The following is an 18099-nucleotide window of genomic DNA, read 5'->3' on the forward strand; positions in this document are numbered from 1 at the left end:
ACAATGCCCCAGTTAATTGATTTAGGAAAATATATTCCCTCCCTTTTAAACCGTTCATCCAAACATTCAATTTCAAGATAATATTTGTCAACTTACAAAATTCAGATCCTACTTTAACATCACAATTTTGAGTACTACTAGTTTCACTATTTACTCTATTGTAAAAAAAAATGCTTCACTATTTACCCCAAACTAATATGTACTATTCGAAAGGAATTCATAATCAACCGGCGTAGACATGATAATCCATCTTTAACCGAATATTTAATATAATTGAAAGAGCAACGATGGTTAAACAAATTACCAATGTCATAATAAAAGCATGAAAATTATTTGCACAAAAAAACAAAAGCATGAAAGTTACTACACTGTATACAATTTCTTCTAGCAAATGAGTGTTGAAATGCTATTTTGGCTTCTTAGTTGAGCAAAAAAGTGGAAAAACAGAAAAATACCGTTTTTGTGTCACTTTCTTAATAAAATCAAAAATGGCATATAACTCCAAAGAAACTAAACTCAAACGGCAAATTCTCCCTCCATACGGTCCTATCCAACTTTTATTCTCAACTTACTCAAAGAAGTCATTTTATTTTCATCTTTTTTTTTTTTTGAGGGAATTTTCATCTTAATCATTGCTTATATCAATAGGTCACATTGTGTAAAAAAATAATATCAAAGTGTCACATTAATTATTTTTTTTACTATTATATAAGACACACCACCCTGAACACACTTTCATTCATACTCTCCATATTACACCACCCTACCTTACATTTCAGGTTCACCTAGTTTATAACCTTCATTCTTTTCTACTTTGTACAAAATAATGCATTTTCATTTTGGTCGTTTTTTGTCCAACCTATTTTCCTTTGTTTTTTATGCATAGGTTCCATTTTCTTTTGATTGAATGGAGAGTTCAAGAATCATAAAATGGTTAAGTACTCTACTATGTGCCCTGCTATTCCTAAAGACACAAGGACAGTATGTTCCATTGACTAGGCTCGAAAGTGCGGTATCGAAAGGAGCTGGTGAGGATTTTCTTTTGCTGTTTCAATAACTGTTATTTATATATTTTTTTAGTTCTTGATTTTATGTTTGTAATATGTTTATGTATATAATAGTAGAGAAGTTGAAGTGTTAACTTCTTGTGCAGTGTGTTTGGATGGAAGCCCCCCAGCTTACCATTTTGATCAAGGACATGATGAAGGAGCTAACAATTGGATTGTTCACATTGAGGTCCCTTTCATTAAACTATCATTTAACATAAAGTGTTTGATGACTCATGATCACAACATCATTTTGTGTTATAAGATGGACTTTTTTTTTTAAATGTTAGCTTTAGTCGATTGTCGTTTCTCTTTTTCTTGGACAAACCACGGAGAGTATCTTTTTGTTGGCGTCATATGATCCATGTAGCTGACTCGACCTGTTGGAATAACATTTGGTTGTTATTGTTGTATATGATTTTTATTTAATTTAGGGAGGTGGATGGTGCCATAATGTAACGTATTGCCTTTATCGGAGGGACAGTCGATTAGGTTCGTCGCATGAAATGGAAGAGCAAACTTACTTTTCTGGATATTTAAGTGACAACCAACAATATAATCCAGGTATTGTATAATGTCTACTTTGCTAATAATCAATATATACTGTTCTTTCCTTGTTAGCCAAATATTTGGTGTAGCTTTCCAATAATTTTTTTTTTTTAATAAATTTTAGATTTCTACAATTGGAATAGAGTCAAGGTTAGGTATTGTGACGGATCATCATTTACCGGCGATGTTGAAGAAGTTGATCCAGTAAGTTTTGCAAAATCCGAAGAAGTTAAAATTTAAATTTCAAGGAAAATTGGAGTCATATTTATACTATGATCTAATGATATTCTTATAATATGTTACATAAATCAGACGACGAAGTTATACTACAGAGGTGCAAGGATTTTTTCTGCTGTAATGGAAGAGTTACTAGCAAAAGGAATGGATCATGCTGAAAATGTACATGACATTAATTAATGATTTTCCACTCTTTAATCCCTCTTGATTTTTTTTTTCAATCACTAATTAAAATTTGTAACTATAGGCTATTCTTTCTGGATGTTCTGCTGGAGGATTAACTACTATATTACACTGTGACGGATTTCGAGCACTATTTCCTAATGAAACTAGAGTGAAATGTGTCTCAGATGCTGGTTATTTTGTTAATGTGTATGCTCCTTTAACTTTCTCCCTATAGATACTCTTTTTTGTTACATATTTATAATTCAAAAGATCATGTAATGATTTTATGTTGTTGTATAACAGAAATGATATCTCAGGAGATCATTACATTGAAGATTACTACAGTCAAGTTGTTGCAACACATGTACTTCATTGTTTTTCTCTGACAGTGGTTTTGTCGAATTCACTATGATTCCAAATATTCAAGGAGACTTATTTGTTTTTCTATATTGTTTTAGGGCTCAGAAAAGAGTTTGCCTTCATCCTGCACTTCAATGCTCAGTCCAGGACTGGTAACTATGACTTGTAATTTTATCTTGCAGCTTCGCAATTTCTATTGCGCGTTTCTAATACTTATGAATTAACATGCAGTGCTTTTTCCCGCAATATATGGCATCAAGTATACAAACACCAATCTTCATTGTAAACGCAGCATATGACTCATGGCAGGTAGAATTTTTGTCACTTAACTAGCATAATTTGTTTTTCAACATGGCGTTACTTTTGAATAATTCTGTCACTAAAAAAACTTCTTAAACCATGTTTATATTTTTTTCATCAATTTGTGGATTCAATTCAAAGATGAAGTAGTAACATTAAATAGGTTGTATTGGTTGGTAAATTAATGATCATTTTAGGTATAACCAGCGTTAGTGTCAGTATCGTGTCTAGTGTCAGTGTCAATGCATCACAATGAAATTTCTTATGATTCAGATCAAAAACATTTTGGCACCTGGTGATGCTGATCCCGACGGCCAATGGCGTAGCTGCAAGACCAATCTAAACAACTGCTCACCTGAACAGCTAAATATAATGCAAGGTTAACATTTTCTGCTCTAGTGACTTGACAATATATACTTAGGTATATGATTTGTTTACTGCAAAATTTTCCAATATTTTTCTAACTTTACTTTCATGAATGAATTTTTTTGCAGACTATAGAACACAATTCTTAGAGGCATTGAGTCCTATAAGCAATTCTCCATCTAATGGAATGTTCATAGACTCTTGCTATGTCCACTGCCAAACAGAACCGCAGGAAACATGGTTTAAAAGCGACTCTCCAATGGTTGGCAATAAAGTATGAGACTGCATTCTTTCATTTCCTTTCTTTTTCCTTCTAAGAGATTCAGATTCTCTGCAGTCACGCGGTCGTGTATCACAGACGTTGGATGAAGATCAGACGGCTTGTATTTCGTGTTGTATCACGAACAAATTTGATGAAGTAGAGTACAAGCTGTCTAATCTTCCTCTAACGGTTGAGATCACTTGACTTCGTGACCGCACGTTTTCCCACATGTAAGGATCTCGACCATTAGATGAATATCCGACGACTTGTATTTCAAGTTGTATTATGAAGCCGGTTTGGTGAATAATCTTCATCTAATGGTTGAGATAACTTGACTTTGTGACAACATGTTTTAATTTCCCTAACTAAATGTGTGGATCTCGACCATTAGATAAAATATCAAATGACTTGTATTCGAGTTATGAAGCCGATTTTAGTGAAGTTAGAATACAAGTTATCTGATCTCATCGAACGGTTTAAATAACTTGACATCGAAGCAACATATTTTCTATGACTGCAAGAAATCCGCATCCCTCTACGAGTCAAATAATTTTGTTTGGTTGATAATTTGCAGACAGTTGCAAAGGCAGTAGGAGACTGGTTTTATGAAAGAAGTCCTTCACGTGAGATAGACTGTACTTACCCTTGCAACCCTACTTGTCAGAACCGTGTTTGGGAGTCAGCAACTGCATCATACCCAGCAATGTACACTAGAGTCTACTAATTTAATATATTTTTCATTCCTATGGCATAAAAAAATAGCATTATTATTGAATGTAAAAATAAAGCAAGCATAATAAGAGAGAAAGCGCCATTGCATTGAGCTTGTGTGCTAGGCGCAATCAATTATTGTCCAATTTATATTTACTATACTCTCTATAAAATTGTAAGTTCCATGGTTTCACTAATTGATTGTCTACTTTTTTTAATGTTGGTACCAATATCCTATGGACAAATTAATTCAAAAGCATTTTTGTATGATGACGGCAAGGACAGAAAGCAAAACATTTATAACGATTTACATATTTAAGCCATAATCTTATATTATAATGAGTTTATCTTTAATACGAAGATATCAAATACTATTTTATATTTTATTTTTGTCTAAATTAACTTGCACTAAAACTGTGAATACCCAAAATAAATCTACACTTCAAATTTATTTAATGTAAATTTCAGAAACACGTTACATTACACCAAAGAAAAATGCCAAAACTAGTTTAAATCTCAGTCGTGGCATGCCACTGTTCCTCTGCTTTCTCACACATTTTTTTCTCTGACAACTACTGAAGTTGCTCTGTCTCTGTCTCTGTCTCATTCACTCATCTACTTCCATCATCACCAACATAAAAATGCAACCTTTTAGTTTCATCCTCTCATTTTCTTTCACCCATTTCAACCATAACACTTCATTTCACCTCAATCTTCAAAACAATGCAACACATTGTTACATAACAATGCAGTGGTAGTTTAGTTTTACTTCATTATAGATCTCACCCATCTTCCGGAATCTAAAAAAGACAGCATTTTGATTTCTGGGTTTTGTTTTTTAAGGTGTTTGAAAGTTTTTTCTTGTTGTGGGTCATGGGTTCCAATAGTAGCAAAGCCACTAGGAAGAGTAGTTCAAAGGGACTGAAAGGGTTTCATTCTTCTTGTCTTGGAACATGTTCTGGATCTCATGACAGTGATAATGAGGAACAGGTTGTTCCTTAATTTTCATAATGTTACTGTTTTTTCAACTTTTTCTTATCTTGTTATTTCTTCATTATGCTTATAATTTGATTGGATTTTTTTAAGTGTAATGTGATTATACCAACCTGTTAAGGATTTAGATGTTACTTTATGGTTTTGTCACTGTTTGATTAATTATATTTTGAAGAATCATCTTTTCTAATTTTCATGCAGTTTCTGTTTCCAAAGAGTATTTTAGCAAGTTATAACTAAAAAGTAGTTAAATACACCTTGATGTACATGTTGCTAAAATACTCCTAAAAGATAAGTAGGTGTAAGTTAGCAGCTCCAATAGGAATTTGCTAGAATAAACTCACTTATTTTTTTTAGATGGATTATGTTAGCAATTGATAACTAAAAAGAGTTGGTAATTAATATTTGATTAGTTTAGTGTAAATAATTTTGCTTTGTGTCTACCTGAATAGTAAATTCTATGCTTGGATAACCATGCATCACATTATTCTGATCCTTGAGGTGTCAACCCAGCGGTAAAAGTTTGAACTTGTAACTTCAAAAGAGACGGAGTTCAAATCCCCTTAGAGATAGTAGTAATAACCATTATTGCCATTTGGATATGAATGTCTTGTATTAATTGTAACTCATTCTGTGGTTTGTGATCAGAATAAAGTAAATGGCAATGATGTTACATATGCTGATAATGGCAATCTATCTGACCGAGATGAGGTTAAAGCCGGCTACAGTGACAATACTCGCAGTTCTGTTCACGCTTCTTCAACTAATTTGTTGAATCCTACCAGTCGATTCCTTTCTCAGTTCGGCATCACTCCTGGTAATCAAAGCTCCAGATTTAGCATATTTACCGGTTCAAGGTCATCGAGGCCTTGTCCTGTTTCTTCTACAAGACTTTCAATATTTGGCAATGATGTTGAGCGTAATCTACATCCAGGACCTTGTAGCAGTTTGACTAACATAAATGAAACAACACGGTGTCATGAAGATACTGCAATTAATTTCAGGTCAAATGCCTCAGGATCAGGTTTGCCTTGCATCGGTGGCATTGGTGCAAGAGATGAATTGGAGATAAACTTATTTTCTCCGAGAATTCAAACGGAGACAGAACATACCAAGACTAGACATTTAGATCAGCGAAATGGAACTCGAGAACAAGTTGAAGAGAATGTTCGTTTTAGTCGAACTTTAAGTGTTGGAAGACTTCGTGACAGAGTCCTTCGTCGATCAACATTATCTGACGTTACCTTTTTCCCTCTGCAACAAGAGAGAGAACTCAGAGACGATATTCAGAATACTCTAAGGCAAACATTAGAGGCAGATTCAAGAGTGTCACCATCGGATCATAGTGCTTATAGTTGTTCTACATCCAGATATCCTCAATCTAGTATGTCTAACTCCATGTTTAGTAATCAAAACTATGACGTTGAGACCTCACAATTGCGAGAAGGTAGGTATCAGGATCTACTGGAGCATAGGTCCAATTTCCTTGAACGAAGAAGAAGAATACGGTCACAGGTCCGTTCTCTTCAGAGGTTGGGTAGCCGGCGTGAAAATCAATCTGCACATGAGAGATCATGTATCTTGTCTGGTCAACATAGAAGTGCTCGTTGTATGTGTCGATTCAGAAACCGTGACACTAATTCAAATGATGACACTGGTACTAGAGCTAGCATATCAAGAGTTGTTGTACTTGCAGAAGCCTTATTTGAGGTAGCTTTATTAATGCTTAAGATTTCGATCAACATTAATAATATTATTTATACAATTTGAATCTTTTGTACATATTTTAATTAGGTTCTGGATGAAATTCACCAGCAATCCGTAGTTTTATCTTCCCATCCTTCTGTATCTTCTATTGGATCTGTTCCTGCACCTATCAATGTTGTGGAGTCATTGCCTGTCAAGTTGTATGAGAAGTTTCATAAGCATCAAGAAGATGCTACACAGTAAGTATTTGAGTTTACCGCTGTTTGGAGGATTTAAACCGGATTAGTAACTAATTATTCTGATCAGATCAGCTAAAATACAATGGAGTGGACTACATACTCAAATGTTAAAATTCTAACACTGCAACACAAGTTTTGAAAAGAAAAAAAGAAGATGCAATGAAGTCCACTGGCTTATATTATAATATTCCTTTTTGAAAGCTGAAAAGTTTTATCATGGAAATATAAGTATTGTGATATAGTGTGTGCCATTTTCGCTTGTAATTGGTGTAACTTGTTATCACTTGCATTGTGTTCATGTGTATGTGCATCGTGCCTATTTATTCGTTAGTGTACATGTATGTTTGCGGAGCTTTTGTTTTTCTGATCTTTAGCTGGCTTAGGTGTTCACTAATATTTGATTATAATAGCTATATTTTACTGTTACCAGTGCTAACCTTATAATTTCTCAGATGCTATATATGCCTTGTAGAGTATAATGATGGAGACAGCGTGCGTGTTCTGCCTTGCAATCATGAATTTCATAGAACATGCATAGACAAATGGTTGAAGGAGATTCACAGGTATGAGAAAATAGATATCCAGATTTCCTTCTTGTTTCTATCACTAGAGTTACACATTTGCACCATTTCCCTCCAATACAGAAGATCTGAAACATATCCATATTACCTGTACATATGATACGAGGAACCAGAGATGCACGCGCATCTGCATAAAATAACTTCAAAAGCAAAAAATTTATAGCGTACATATTTTCAATCATGGGACACCTACCCCCTTTTCTAACTTGGCAACATATTTATCTTGTATCTCTAGCTCTTCAAATGTTTTCTTATTTATTAGCACAGGGTTTAAGATTAAGTATGTTGAGTTTCATCTCATTTGTATATCTGGCAGACAAAACCCTCAAATTCAATGTTTCGTTGCTCAACGCATGCAATCTAAAAGTTTGACGTTAGACCCTCTTTCACAATTAAATTCAAGACAATTATGAATACAGTCTCCATTTATACAACCAAACTATTTCAACACGTAAGCGTCTTTTTGAGGTGGAGAATCCTAATATTATTAGACGTGACATTGTTGACCGTCACACTGAGTTGTTCTCCTCTAATGATATTGGGATTCTTTACCTTCAAAAGAATGTCGCGTTTACCTTGTTTTATTCTTTTCATATGTAATAATTTTGTTATTTACGATTCATTCGAATGCAACTCTACTTGCCTCGAGAGTCTTTGTATGCATCTAACCTCTTCAATTATACACAGGGTATGCCCACTATGTCGGGGGAACATCTGCATTTCTAACTCACCTCCAACTCGGAACTTTAGTGGTTAGTTTGTTGATCCGCATCTATTTTGAAACACTTGATCTTTTATGTGGGGGAATATCAGAAGTTCAATCATTTTCTATTGGTATTTTCATTATTGTAAATGGTTATTTACTCCGATTGCAGAATAAATATGAAAAATATAGTTGGAGAAAGAAAAGAATGTTAAGGAGGAGGTTAGTGAGGGTTATCTTTTGGTTACTTTCTTTGAAGGCCATCACATTGTTTCCCCCAAAATATAATTTTGGAATATTGCAGATGATTGTGCCTGACAAAAGGGTGCTTGTGCATGTTGTATTTCAGATGTTGATATTCTAACAGATGTTTAAATATATTATGAGTTAGACAAACACTCTACAATTTGTGTTATAATCAATGTTTTGTTCTTTACAAGAATTCTAGGTGCATATAACTATTTTATAAAAAATATGCTATTGTATATAGGCCTGTTTTTTTGAAGGAATGCTATTGTATATAGGCTTTTGTTTTGTCATAAATTTCTGGTATCTATGTATCCATATTCTATCACATGTGTACTATGTATCAGACTTCATTTTTCTTATTGGCCTAGTGGCCAACATATACTCAATAAAGGGGAGGGGGAATGTGGTGACCCAGTTCAAAACCGGATCACCATATAAAATGTCCTTAGAGCCAAACTCAAATAAGTAAGGGTTTCAATATTTTGGCTAACGAGTGTGGGTAAAGATGTTAGTTTTGTGAAAGTAGGATTCGTTTTTACCATAGAAATTAGGGTTTCTTTATTAGTTTACAACATAGAAAATAAAGTATGAAATATCAAATGTCTCAATGACAAAAGAAAAATCCAAAATCAGTCACATAACATTTTTTTTGGTGAATAACAGTCGCATAACATTTCGTCATAGACTCAATTGCTTAAAAAGGAACAATAGAATAATCAAAATATTTGTATACAAATATCACATGGAAAACTTAAGTGAATTATCTCTTAAAATCCCAAGACATAATTTGAAAAAACAATTAACATAAAGGAGAGATACTGCATTGTTTCTTCAATTACATCTGCATGATTTTTTTTATGATGACTTGAATAAGATGAATTTGTGATCTAAAAATTATGAAATTAAAATAAAGAGAGATGTGAATAGAGATGTTGGATAAAAGTGGTAGGATAAAAAGCTTTGATGTGCACCACCAAAGCTTTATATTTATAGTGGTGAAGTATACATATGAGATAAGAGGAGGAGGACAAAATTGGAATGAGGTAAAAAAATGGAGGGAAACATAGACATTTTATCATTAGGGTTGGGATCAGGGTTTGCACCACTATCTTTCAATTTATAATAGACAGATAGATAGATAAATAGATTGATGGTTAAATGGGGGTGGTGATTATGGAAATTGGTGATTAAATGTGAGAATCTATGATTTAATGTTATGGGGATTCTAAATTGGTGTTTATGTAAATGAGTGATTAAATGGCGTGACGAATGCACATTCTGTTATTGTAATATGCTTGGTGTTGGTTACAAACAAATTAAAGTAGCCGTGAGCTTAGTTTAGGTAGTAACGAACATTGCATAATATATGCAGTGACCTAGGTTCAAATTTAAGACATTCTATTTATTCACCTTAAATGTGAATTTTTAGCCATTAAACTATTTAACAAAAAAAAATTATATTGGCGAATAAAAAAGTGCATTTAAGCCTTAAAATAATGTTGACCTTATTTGCATATATGTGATGTATATATATGTTCATACATACATAGTAAGTGACGTCCATAATTTCTTGGAGTCACACTGGTGCCCATAATTGGTTACGGCCACCGTGGTGGCCTCCATACTAGATTATAGATCACAATCTTAAAATGGGAATTGGAGACGTAATTCTCTAGCGAGACTTCACATTGTGGATCAATTGTAATGATGATGATCCACCACCTTCAATCAGGGGAGGCGATATTTCGGAAATAATTTGCATTTACATACAATCGTTGCATTTAGGTTACTTATGATAGCGCAGAAAATCAGAAGCAGAAGCTAGTTCAGAAGCACTGTTCAGAAGCTAGTTCAGAAGCAGTTCAGAAGCTAGTTCAGAAGCAGTTCAGAAGCAGTTTCTGATTCTAAGGTTTATGTGAATTAGAGAGAGAATTGAGAGAGAAGAAAGTTATGATGAAATTGTAATTGATCTTTATTGATTCTACATATAAAAATGTACAAAGGAGGTAGCTTATATACAATATCTAGCTAGGTTGCTTGAAGTACAAGCAATGTAACAAATTCTAGATCTTATCTACTAACCTCTAACAAACTTGTAACAAACTTCATAACAAACTAAAACAGAATGTGATTATCACTAAACTAAACTTGAATTAAAACAAACTAACATCCTCCCTTAATTCAAGTTTCCACTTCCTTCATTCCAATCAAGCTTCTGAGCTTGATGAATCTGTCAATCTTCAATGCCTTAGTGAATATGTCTGCAAGCTGCAGCTCAGTAGAACAATGAACAATCTGCAGTGCTCCCTTGTTCACTTGTTCCCTTAGAAAATGGAACTTTGCTTCTATATGCTTGCTTCTTCCATGCAGAACTGGATTTCTTGCTAAGCTTATAGCAGATTTGTTGTCTATGAGCAATTCTATAGGTCTGCTAACCTCTATCTCCATCTCCTTGAGTATATTTTCAAGCCATATTGCCTGACATGCTGCCATACACCCTGCAATATACTCAGATTCACAGGTTGACAATGCTACAACTGGTTGCTTCTTAGCACACCATGAAATTGGAGCATTCATAAACTTGAATAGGTACCCTGAAGTGCTCTTTCTATCTTGTTTGTCTCCACACCAATCAGCATCAGAATATGCTATCAGCTCAATAGAATTTTCATTTAAGCACTTAGGAAATAAAATGCCATACTGCAGTGTTCCTTTGATGTATCTCATCACTCTTTTGGCTGCTAGCATGTGAGATACTCTTGGTTCACTCATGAATCTACTAATTATGCCAACTGCATATGCAATATCAGGTCTACTATTGCATAGATACCTCAGTGAACCAACTATTTGCTTGAACAATGTAGGATTCACAGGCTCTTCATCTTCATTCATCACCAGTTTTACATTTGTCTCAGCTGGTGATGATGATAGATTGCAGCTCATCATATTGAACCTCTTCAATATGTCAGATGCATACTTCTTTTGGTGCATCATCAATCCCTCTGCAACTTCAGTAAATTCCATGCCTAGAAAGTATGTCAATTTTCCTAAATCTGACATTTCAAACTCTCTCATCATCTGTGATTTGAATGCTTCTATCTCATTCATATCGCTACCAGTCACTATCAAATCATCAACATAAAGACAGATGAGTAGTTGATTACCTTCACTTCCTTTCTTCACATATACACCATACTCAGACTTGCATTTAACAAATTCTTGCTTCACAAGAAAGCTGTCAATTCTCTTGTTCCAAGCTCTTGGTGCCTGTTTCAATCCATAGAGAGCTTTGTGTAATATGTACACCATATCCTCTTTCCCTTTGATTTTGAAACCTGGTGGCTGTGTCACATACACTTCTTCATCTAAAGGACCATTTAGAAAAACAGATTTTACATCCAAATGATGCATTGGCCAGTTTCTTCCACAAGCTATAGCAACTATCAATCTCACAGTTTCCAATCTAGCAACTGGAGCATATACTTCAAAGTAATCCATACCAGCCTTCTGCATGAATCCCCTAGCCACTAATCTTGCTTTGTGCTTGGCTACTTCACCATTTGGCTTCAGTTTCAATTTGAAAACCCACTTCACATCTATTGGTTTCTTACTAGCAGGCAGTTCAGTCAACTTCCATGTGTTGTTTCTGTTGATTGAGTTCAACTCCTCAATCATAGCATTCTTCCACACATCTTCATTTAATGCTACTTCATAGTTGATTGGTTCTGCATCTGCTAATAGTGCAAAATGAACAAATTCCCCTTCTTCATTAACTATATTATCTGGAATGACTTCATGTCCAGCTAATCTAGTTGAAGTAAATCTCTGTCTCACTGAAGTTCTAGTGACTTGATTCTCTTCAACATGCTCTTCAGGTTGAACTTCAGTATCAAGTTGAACTTGTTCAGCTTGATCATCATCTTCAATTATTGTGGGAATTGTGTGACTGAAACTCTTCTCTTTCTTAGTCCAATCCCATGCTTCATTTTCACAGATCTTTACATCTCTACTAATCACTATAGAGTGATTTAGAGGATGATACAATCTGTATGCACCTGTTTCATGATAGCCAACCAGTATCATAAGCTCACTCTTGTCCCCTAACTTTCTTCTCTTTGCATCAGGGATATGCATATAGCACAATGAACCAAAGACTCTCAAGTGTTTTGCTGACTGCTTGCATCCTAACCAAATTTCTTCAGGAATTTGATTAAGTTTCTTAGTGGGGCATCTGTTTAAGATGTATGCTACAGTTCTTACTGCTTCTCCCCAAAATGTATTAGGCATCTTCTTCATCTTTAGCATACTTCTGGTCATGTCAAGCAGGCTTCTATTCCTTCTTTCAGCCAAACCATTGTGTTGTGGAGTATAAGGAGCAGTGACTTCATGCACAATGCCATTGTCTTCACAAAACTTCTCAAACATCTTTGAGGTATACTCACCACCACCATCAGTTCTTAAAATCTTAATGGATTTACCACTTTGTTTTTCCACTAAGATTTTAAACTTCTGGAACATATCAAATGCTTCACTTTTGGCCTTAATCAAATATAACCAGAGTTTTCTGCTAAACTCATCAACAAAACTGATGAAATATTTGTTTCCTCCTAATGAAGGAACCTCTAAAGGACCACACACATCTGAATATACAACATTAAGCAGCTCCTTTGATCTACTTGCTGAACTTGAACTGAATGCACTTCTAGGTTGCTTACCCAACAAGCAAGTATCACAAACTGTGTTAGGTATCTCAATTTTAGGCACTCCCAGAATCATTTCTTTATCAACCAATTGATTAAGACCTCTAAAATTGAGATGACCAAATCTATAGTGCCATAACCAGCTATCTTCATCTTTTACCATAGCAGATAAACAGTTCAATTCTACAGCTTTCATATTGGTCTGAAAAGTTCTATTCTTTGCAAGAGGAGTTTTCAATACTAACCTTTGATGTTTATCAAACAACTTAAAGGTGTTGTCCTTCATAGTAACTGAATATCCTTTCTAAATGAATTGACCTACACTCAGCAAATTGCACTGCATTCCAGGAACATAGAGAACTTCTTCAATTATTGCCATTTTCACATTCTTTCCTTCAATAGCAATATTCCCCATTCCTTCTGCAACCAAGACTCTATGATCTGCAAGCTTCACATTTGTATTTCTTCCAGGATCCACTTCTCTTAACCATGTCTTGTTTCCTGTCATGTGATTAGAACAACCAGTATCTAAGAACCAACTTTCTGAATTGCAGCTCTCATTACTAGTTGTTGTAACCATCATGAATAATGACTCAGAATCTGAATCATCTTGTGCAATTTTGGCTTCCTATTCATCATTTTTTGATTGCTTTCCTTTACCAGACCAACAATCAGAGGCATAGTGTCCAAATTTCTCACATTTGAAACACTGAATCTTCTTCTTATCAACTTTCTTCTTTTGATTAGAATTTCCTTCCTTTGAAGATTCACCTTTATCAGATCCATTGTTCTTGCCTTTAGACCAGTTTCCTCCCTTAGAGTTTTTCTTCCCTTTCTTGAAGTTCTTCCTATCATAATCATCCTTCTTGATAGTTTGAACTTGCAGGGCTTGTTGAATTGATCTTTCATTGCTTCTTTCTGAAACCATCAATTCATGAGCTTCTAATGAACTCTGCAGCTCCTCAATCTTCAATGTCTTAACATCTTTTGATTCCTGAATTGCCACCACAATGAAATCAAATCTTGAAGATAGGGTCCTCATAATCTTTTCAACTATCTGTTGATCAGTGATTGCTTCACTACAAGCCTTCATCTGATTCACAAGGTTAATGAGTTTAGAGATGTATTCAGAAATCTTCTAATCATCTTCCATTTGCATCAGTTCAAATTTCCTTCTCAGTGATTGAAGCTTAATCAATTTCACTTTATCATCACCTTCATGATACTTTGAAAGAATGTCCCATGCTTTCTTTGAACTCAGTGATTTTGAGATTCTTTCAAAGTTTCCTTCATCAAGACTTTGTTGAATCAAGAACAGAGCCTTGCAATCTTTCTTCTTCAATTCCTTGTGTGCGTTCCTTTGCACTTCAGTGGCATTCGCAGTTAATTCACCTACACCATTCTGCACAATTTCAAGCAAATCTTGTGCTCCAAACAGATTCTTCATCACTGCACTCCATCTTTCCCAATTGCGTGCTTCAAGAATTGGAAGATGTGTGTTGAAACTGCTGCTACCATTCATGGTGTTTCCTTCAGCGTTTCTTCCTACAAATTGCGTGATTGAAGATCTTGATTACCCCTTAGAATGAAACCAAAGGCTCTTGATGCCAATTTGATAGCGCAGAAAATCAGAAGCGGAAGCTAGTTCAGAAGCACTGTTCAGAAGCTAGTTCAGAAGCAGTTCAGAAGCTAGTTCAGAAGCAGTTTCTGATTCTAAGGTTTATGTGAATTAGAGAGAGAATTGAGAGAGAAGAAAGTTATGATGAAATTGTAATTGATCTTTATTGATTCTACATATAAAAATGTACAAAGGAGGTAGCTTATATACAATATCTAGCTAGGTTGCTTGAAGTACAAGCAATGTAACAAAGTCTAGATCTTATCTACTAACCTCTAACAAACTTGTAACAAACTTCATAACAAATTAAAACAGAATGTGATTAACCACTGATTGTGATTATCACTAAACTAAACTTGAATTAAAACAAACTAACAACTTATGCATTATTGATTTGGACTTTGTTATGAATATGTTAACTATTATGTTTTCTTCCATGACATGATATGGGCACTACTTAGTACTCTAGCATATATGTTGGTTTTAGAATTTTGACCCTCTCCTGTATATGTGGACTAGACTTATGCCCCAAGTTCTTCCAGGTGTGTGTTGTTCAAGAATCGTGACGATGTTGAAGACGTGACAAAACGATGATTTGGATTGGTGATAGGAAGTTGTGAGACTTTACGTCACCCTTTTGTTCTTAGTACATGATCATCCTTGGTTTAAGAGTTACAAGATTACCTAAGGGTTCTTATTTCTAGAGTTGTCTTTTATATTTTATTTTGGAGTCATGGTTGTACATGCACTTATTTTAATATCAAATATTTGTTGCAGTGATTATATTTATAAAAGGTGGCATGTCTCTGATTGTCATTTTAAAATTATTTCTTTAAGGAAAGGAAATTACTCAAATTTAACTAAAGGATGATCACGAGTGTTTTACCGACAAATATTTGTTATTTTAAAAAGAAAAATATACAATCCCGATGTTAAAAGTTGGGTGTTACATTCTTCATGATAGGGGGATGTGAATTATCATAAGGTTAGGCCATTAGCTCTTCACTTGTCACTAAAGGCCTTTAGGCCCAATATCCGAGTATAGAGAAGCCCATAATTCGACCACATAGCCAAGGTGGTTAAGGCCCATTCTAGATATTCATATATCTATATATAGACAACCTATTCCATTGTAAAACCTAAGCCATTCATTCCGCAGAAAGCACGCGGCGGCTAGGTCAGAGTTCTAGCAACATCAATGTATACGAGAGAGGTACATAAATCAATTTTGCGCCTTGATTTTACTCAATCTGTTTCCTTGATTTATTTTAAATTGATTGCACCTATATTTCTTGGCTTGTATTTATTTCATCTTAACTAGATTGACAGGCGAGCTAACAAATCCGAGTTCATGGAAAATCAATTCAGGCTTGATCTAACAGAAATAATGATATTTGGTTTTTATTTCTACATCTTATGGGTTATGATTTCCTCTATTGTTTGTTTTTGTATTGTTAGAAATATATCTGCATCGAGTGTAATTTCCTTGATTAAATTGCAACAAAGCCATGTCAACAATACAAAATTTGTTGACATGAAAAAAGTAATATTTGTCAAGAATCCACAAGAGATATCGGATCTTCGGTGATGGATCAACAACCACCTGATGTTATCAATGACGATGATTAGAAGCAGGTAGCTCATCCTCCTTATTCAAAATAAGCAGTTTGCAAGAAAGGAAGCGTTTACTGTGTTCTTATGATTTACATCACTGAAGTCAGTTAACATTCTGGAAAGGTGATTCCTCACAAATACATGATCAACAACTAGTGATTTCCACAACTTACAAATGCACCTCAAATCAAGAGGATTGTTGGAATTAATCCTTGACATGATTAGAAGCAGATAGCTCATCCTCCTCCTCATCCTCTTCCTCAGATTACTTTAAATGGAGTCAAAATCAAATTGGAGCTTGCAGATAATTAATATGCATAACTAAATTGTAGTGTTTACATGATGAGAAATGATTTATGTACACAAAACTCAAAACTACCTTGTATTTCCTTTTAATTGTGTAATCAATTTCATGTTTTATTTGTGGTGTTTGGGAACCTTTATATTCTCAATTTTATGGACCAACAAAGACATAATTAATGCATTTTTTTTCTTTCCTCTAAAATAGAGTTGTCTCATTAAAATTTTATAAATAGACCAATTTAGATATCATGTTTAGTATATGTATGATTCACCTCACAAGTGATCGATTTACATTTGATTGTATTTTTTTTTTTGTTGACAAATTAAGACCATCATGACATCAAAGAGAAAAGAGAACATTCCAACTAGGCTGGCACCCCAATTTAGTCCTTTGTCATAGAGGAGACACAAGTAAGATACACCATAGCACCAAACACAACCAAAAATCACTAAACCATCGTCGTTGTGGTGATGAACCAATGCCAAGAACGCATCATATCTTACAATATACGGATGAATCAAATAGCACGGAGGCAGTGAATCAACACAACGCGACGGTGTAATACAACAAAAACCAAAATCGACGTGACATCATCATATCCCATCAGGACGCAACAACGTTTTAACACAACAACTAGACCGTAGGAGAAGGAGAACATCAACTTTAAGAGAAACTCGACTAACGTGGATCAGAGGCATATATCGAACAAGATCTTGAACTAAGAACACTCGCTAGTTATCAAAACCCACCAATCGACGCAAAATATGTGTGAGAGGTCAAACCAACAACGCGGTGCGTGGCCAGGGTAGGCCTAAGGGTCAAGCAACCCAAGAAAGGGCTTTATGCCTCAAGATTTTAGGTTAAAAAAAGGCCTCAAAATAAATCAATTTAGATATAAGTATATAATATGACATATTAATAATCAATATTTGTTTAGCTTAGTTGGTCAATTTTAAGCTCTCAAATCCTTTTAGTCCTAAGGTCAAATTTTGGATTCAACAAAATTTGATTTATTATGCTTTTTATAAGCATTGTTTTTTTTTTTTTTTTTAATTTCAAAAAGCCTCATTATAAAATTTGCTTTAGAATTTTTGACATGTTGGATCGGCCTTGTGCGCGGCTTGCAAGTGGTTCGGCCATGGATGAACACACCACCAAAACGTGAGGATACACCGCGAAGGCGGTTGTTTGGATGAGATTGGGATAGAAGGATGGTTGTTTTTGATGAAAAGAAATTGTCGTTTGGATGTGAATGGATTACGAGGTGGAGGGGCGGTAGCGACAAAGTAGATACAATGTAATGTTTTTAATGGCGACATTAATGATACAATATGATGCAACCGAATAAAATTTATATGTAGATGGTTTGTAAAGTCATGAAATCCACTTATGAGT

The 18099-nt window shown here is 34.6% G+C and overlaps 3 protein-coding genes and 1 long non-coding RNA gene across 6 annotated transcripts; 3 read left to right on the forward strand and 1 right to left on the reverse strand.

Moving 5' to 3' along the window:
- The first annotated feature begins 675 nt into the window (after window positions 1-675).
- Window positions 676-4214, forward strand: LOC11419522 (pectin acetylesterase 8). Its single transcript, XM_003628948.4, has 13 exons — window positions 676-779; window positions 887-1028; window positions 1154-1236; window positions 1481-1610; window positions 1720-1799; window positions 1908-1994; window positions 2080-2204; window positions 2301-2361; window positions 2456-2509; window positions 2589-2666; window positions 2931-3036; window positions 3152-3297; window positions 3860-4214. Exons 2-13 carry the CDS (start codon window positions 908-910, stop codon window positions 4007-4009), a joined length of 1221 nt encoding a protein of 406 aa, XP_003628996.1. The 5' UTR covers window positions 676-779; window positions 887-907; the 3' UTR covers window positions 4010-4214.
- A 169-nt stretch (window positions 4215-4383) lies between these two features.
- Window positions 4384-8655, forward strand: LOC11424625 (uncharacterized). Of its 3 annotated transcripts, none has more exons than XM_003628949.4 (6): window positions 4386-4986; window positions 5638-6699; window positions 6784-6935; window positions 7388-7498; window positions 8204-8268; window positions 8392-8655. In XM_003628949.4, the coding sequence occupies exons 1-6, from the start codon at window positions 4870-4872 to the stop codon at window positions 8394-8396; spliced, it is 1512 nt and encodes a 503-aa protein (XP_003628997.2). In that variant the 5' UTR covers window positions 4386-4869; the 3' UTR covers window positions 8397-8655. The 3 variants fall into 3 exon arrangements, 2 of the variants coding, with proteins under 2 accessions (XP_003628997.2, XP_039684508.1); XM_039828574.1 differs by having other exon boundaries at window positions 5638-5806; window positions 5924-6699; window positions 8204-8655; XR_005643412.1 differs by lacking the exon at window positions 8392-8655 and having other exon boundaries at window positions 4384-4986; window positions 7408-7498; window positions 8204-8252.
- Window positions 8656-13472: 4817 nt separating this feature from the next.
- Window positions 13473-14690, reverse strand: LOC120577554 (uncharacterized). Its single transcript, XM_039829137.1, has 3 exons — window positions 14373-14690; window positions 13829-14261; window positions 13473-13669 (listed from the first exon to the last, which is right to left on the reverse strand). The coding sequence occupies exons 1-3, from the start codon at window positions 14688-14690 to the stop codon at window positions 13473-13475; spliced, it is 948 nt and encodes a 315-aa protein (XP_039685071.1).
- A 1215-nt stretch (window positions 14691-15905) lies between these two features.
- Window positions 15906-16900, forward strand: LOC112417559 (uncharacterized). Its single transcript, XR_003008150.2, has 2 exons — window positions 15906-15999; window positions 16245-16900. It is a non-coding gene; the product is annotated as an uncharacterized lncRNA (long non-coding RNA).
- Window positions 16901-18099: the final 1199 nt, after the last annotated feature.

This window comes from Medicago truncatula, chromosome 8 (genome assembly GCF_003473485.1).
Source record: "Medicago truncatula cultivar Jemalong A17 chromosome 8, MtrunA17r5.0-ANR, whole genome shotgun sequence".
Taxonomy (NCBI): Eukaryota; Viridiplantae; Streptophyta; class Magnoliopsida; order Fabales; family Fabaceae; genus Medicago; species Medicago truncatula.

What these genes read in the sequence shown, in the direction of transcription:
- LOC11419522 (XM_003628948.4), top strand. Translation starts at nt 908, where the DNA reads ATGGAGAGTTCAAGAATCATAAAATGGTTAAGTACTCTACTATGTGCC. An exon ending in TGCGGTATCGAAAGGAGCTG is followed by an intron (nt 1,029 to 1,153) that starts GTGAGGATTTTC and finishes CTTCTTGTGCAG; the next exon opens with TGTGTTTGGATGGAAGCCCC. An exon ending in CTCCAATGGTTGGCAATAAA is followed by an intron (nt 3,298 to 3,859) that starts GTATGAGACTGC and finishes GATAATTTGCAG; the next exon opens with ACAGTTGCAAAGGCAGTAGG.
- LOC120577554 (XM_039829137.1), bottom strand. Translation starts at nt 14,690, where the DNA reads ATGAATGGTAGCAGCAGTTTCAACACACATCTTCCAATTCTTGAAGCA. An exon ending in ATCATGAAGGTGATGATAAA is followed by an intron (nt 14,262 to 14,372) that starts GTGAAATTGATT and finishes CTTGTGAATCAG; the next exon opens with ATGAAGGCTTGTAGTGAAGC. An exon ending in TGCCTCTGATTGTTGGTCTG is followed by an intron (nt 13,670 to 13,828) that starts GTAAAGGAAAGC and finishes ATCACATGACAG; the next exon opens with GAAACAAGACATGGTTAAGA.
- LOC11424625 (XM_003628949.4), top strand. Translation starts at nt 4,870, where the DNA reads ATGGGTTCCAATAGTAGCAAAGCCACTAGGAAGAGTAGTTCAAAGGGA. An exon ending in CATCAAGAAGATGCTACACA is followed by an intron (nt 6,936 to 7,387) that starts GTAAGTATTTGA and finishes ATAATTTCTCAG; the next exon opens with ATGCTATATATGCCTTGTAG. An exon ending in TGGTTGAAGGAGATTCACAG is followed by an intron (nt 7,499 to 8,203) that starts GTATGAGAAAAT and finishes AATTATACACAG; the next exon opens with GGTATGCCCACTATGTCGGG.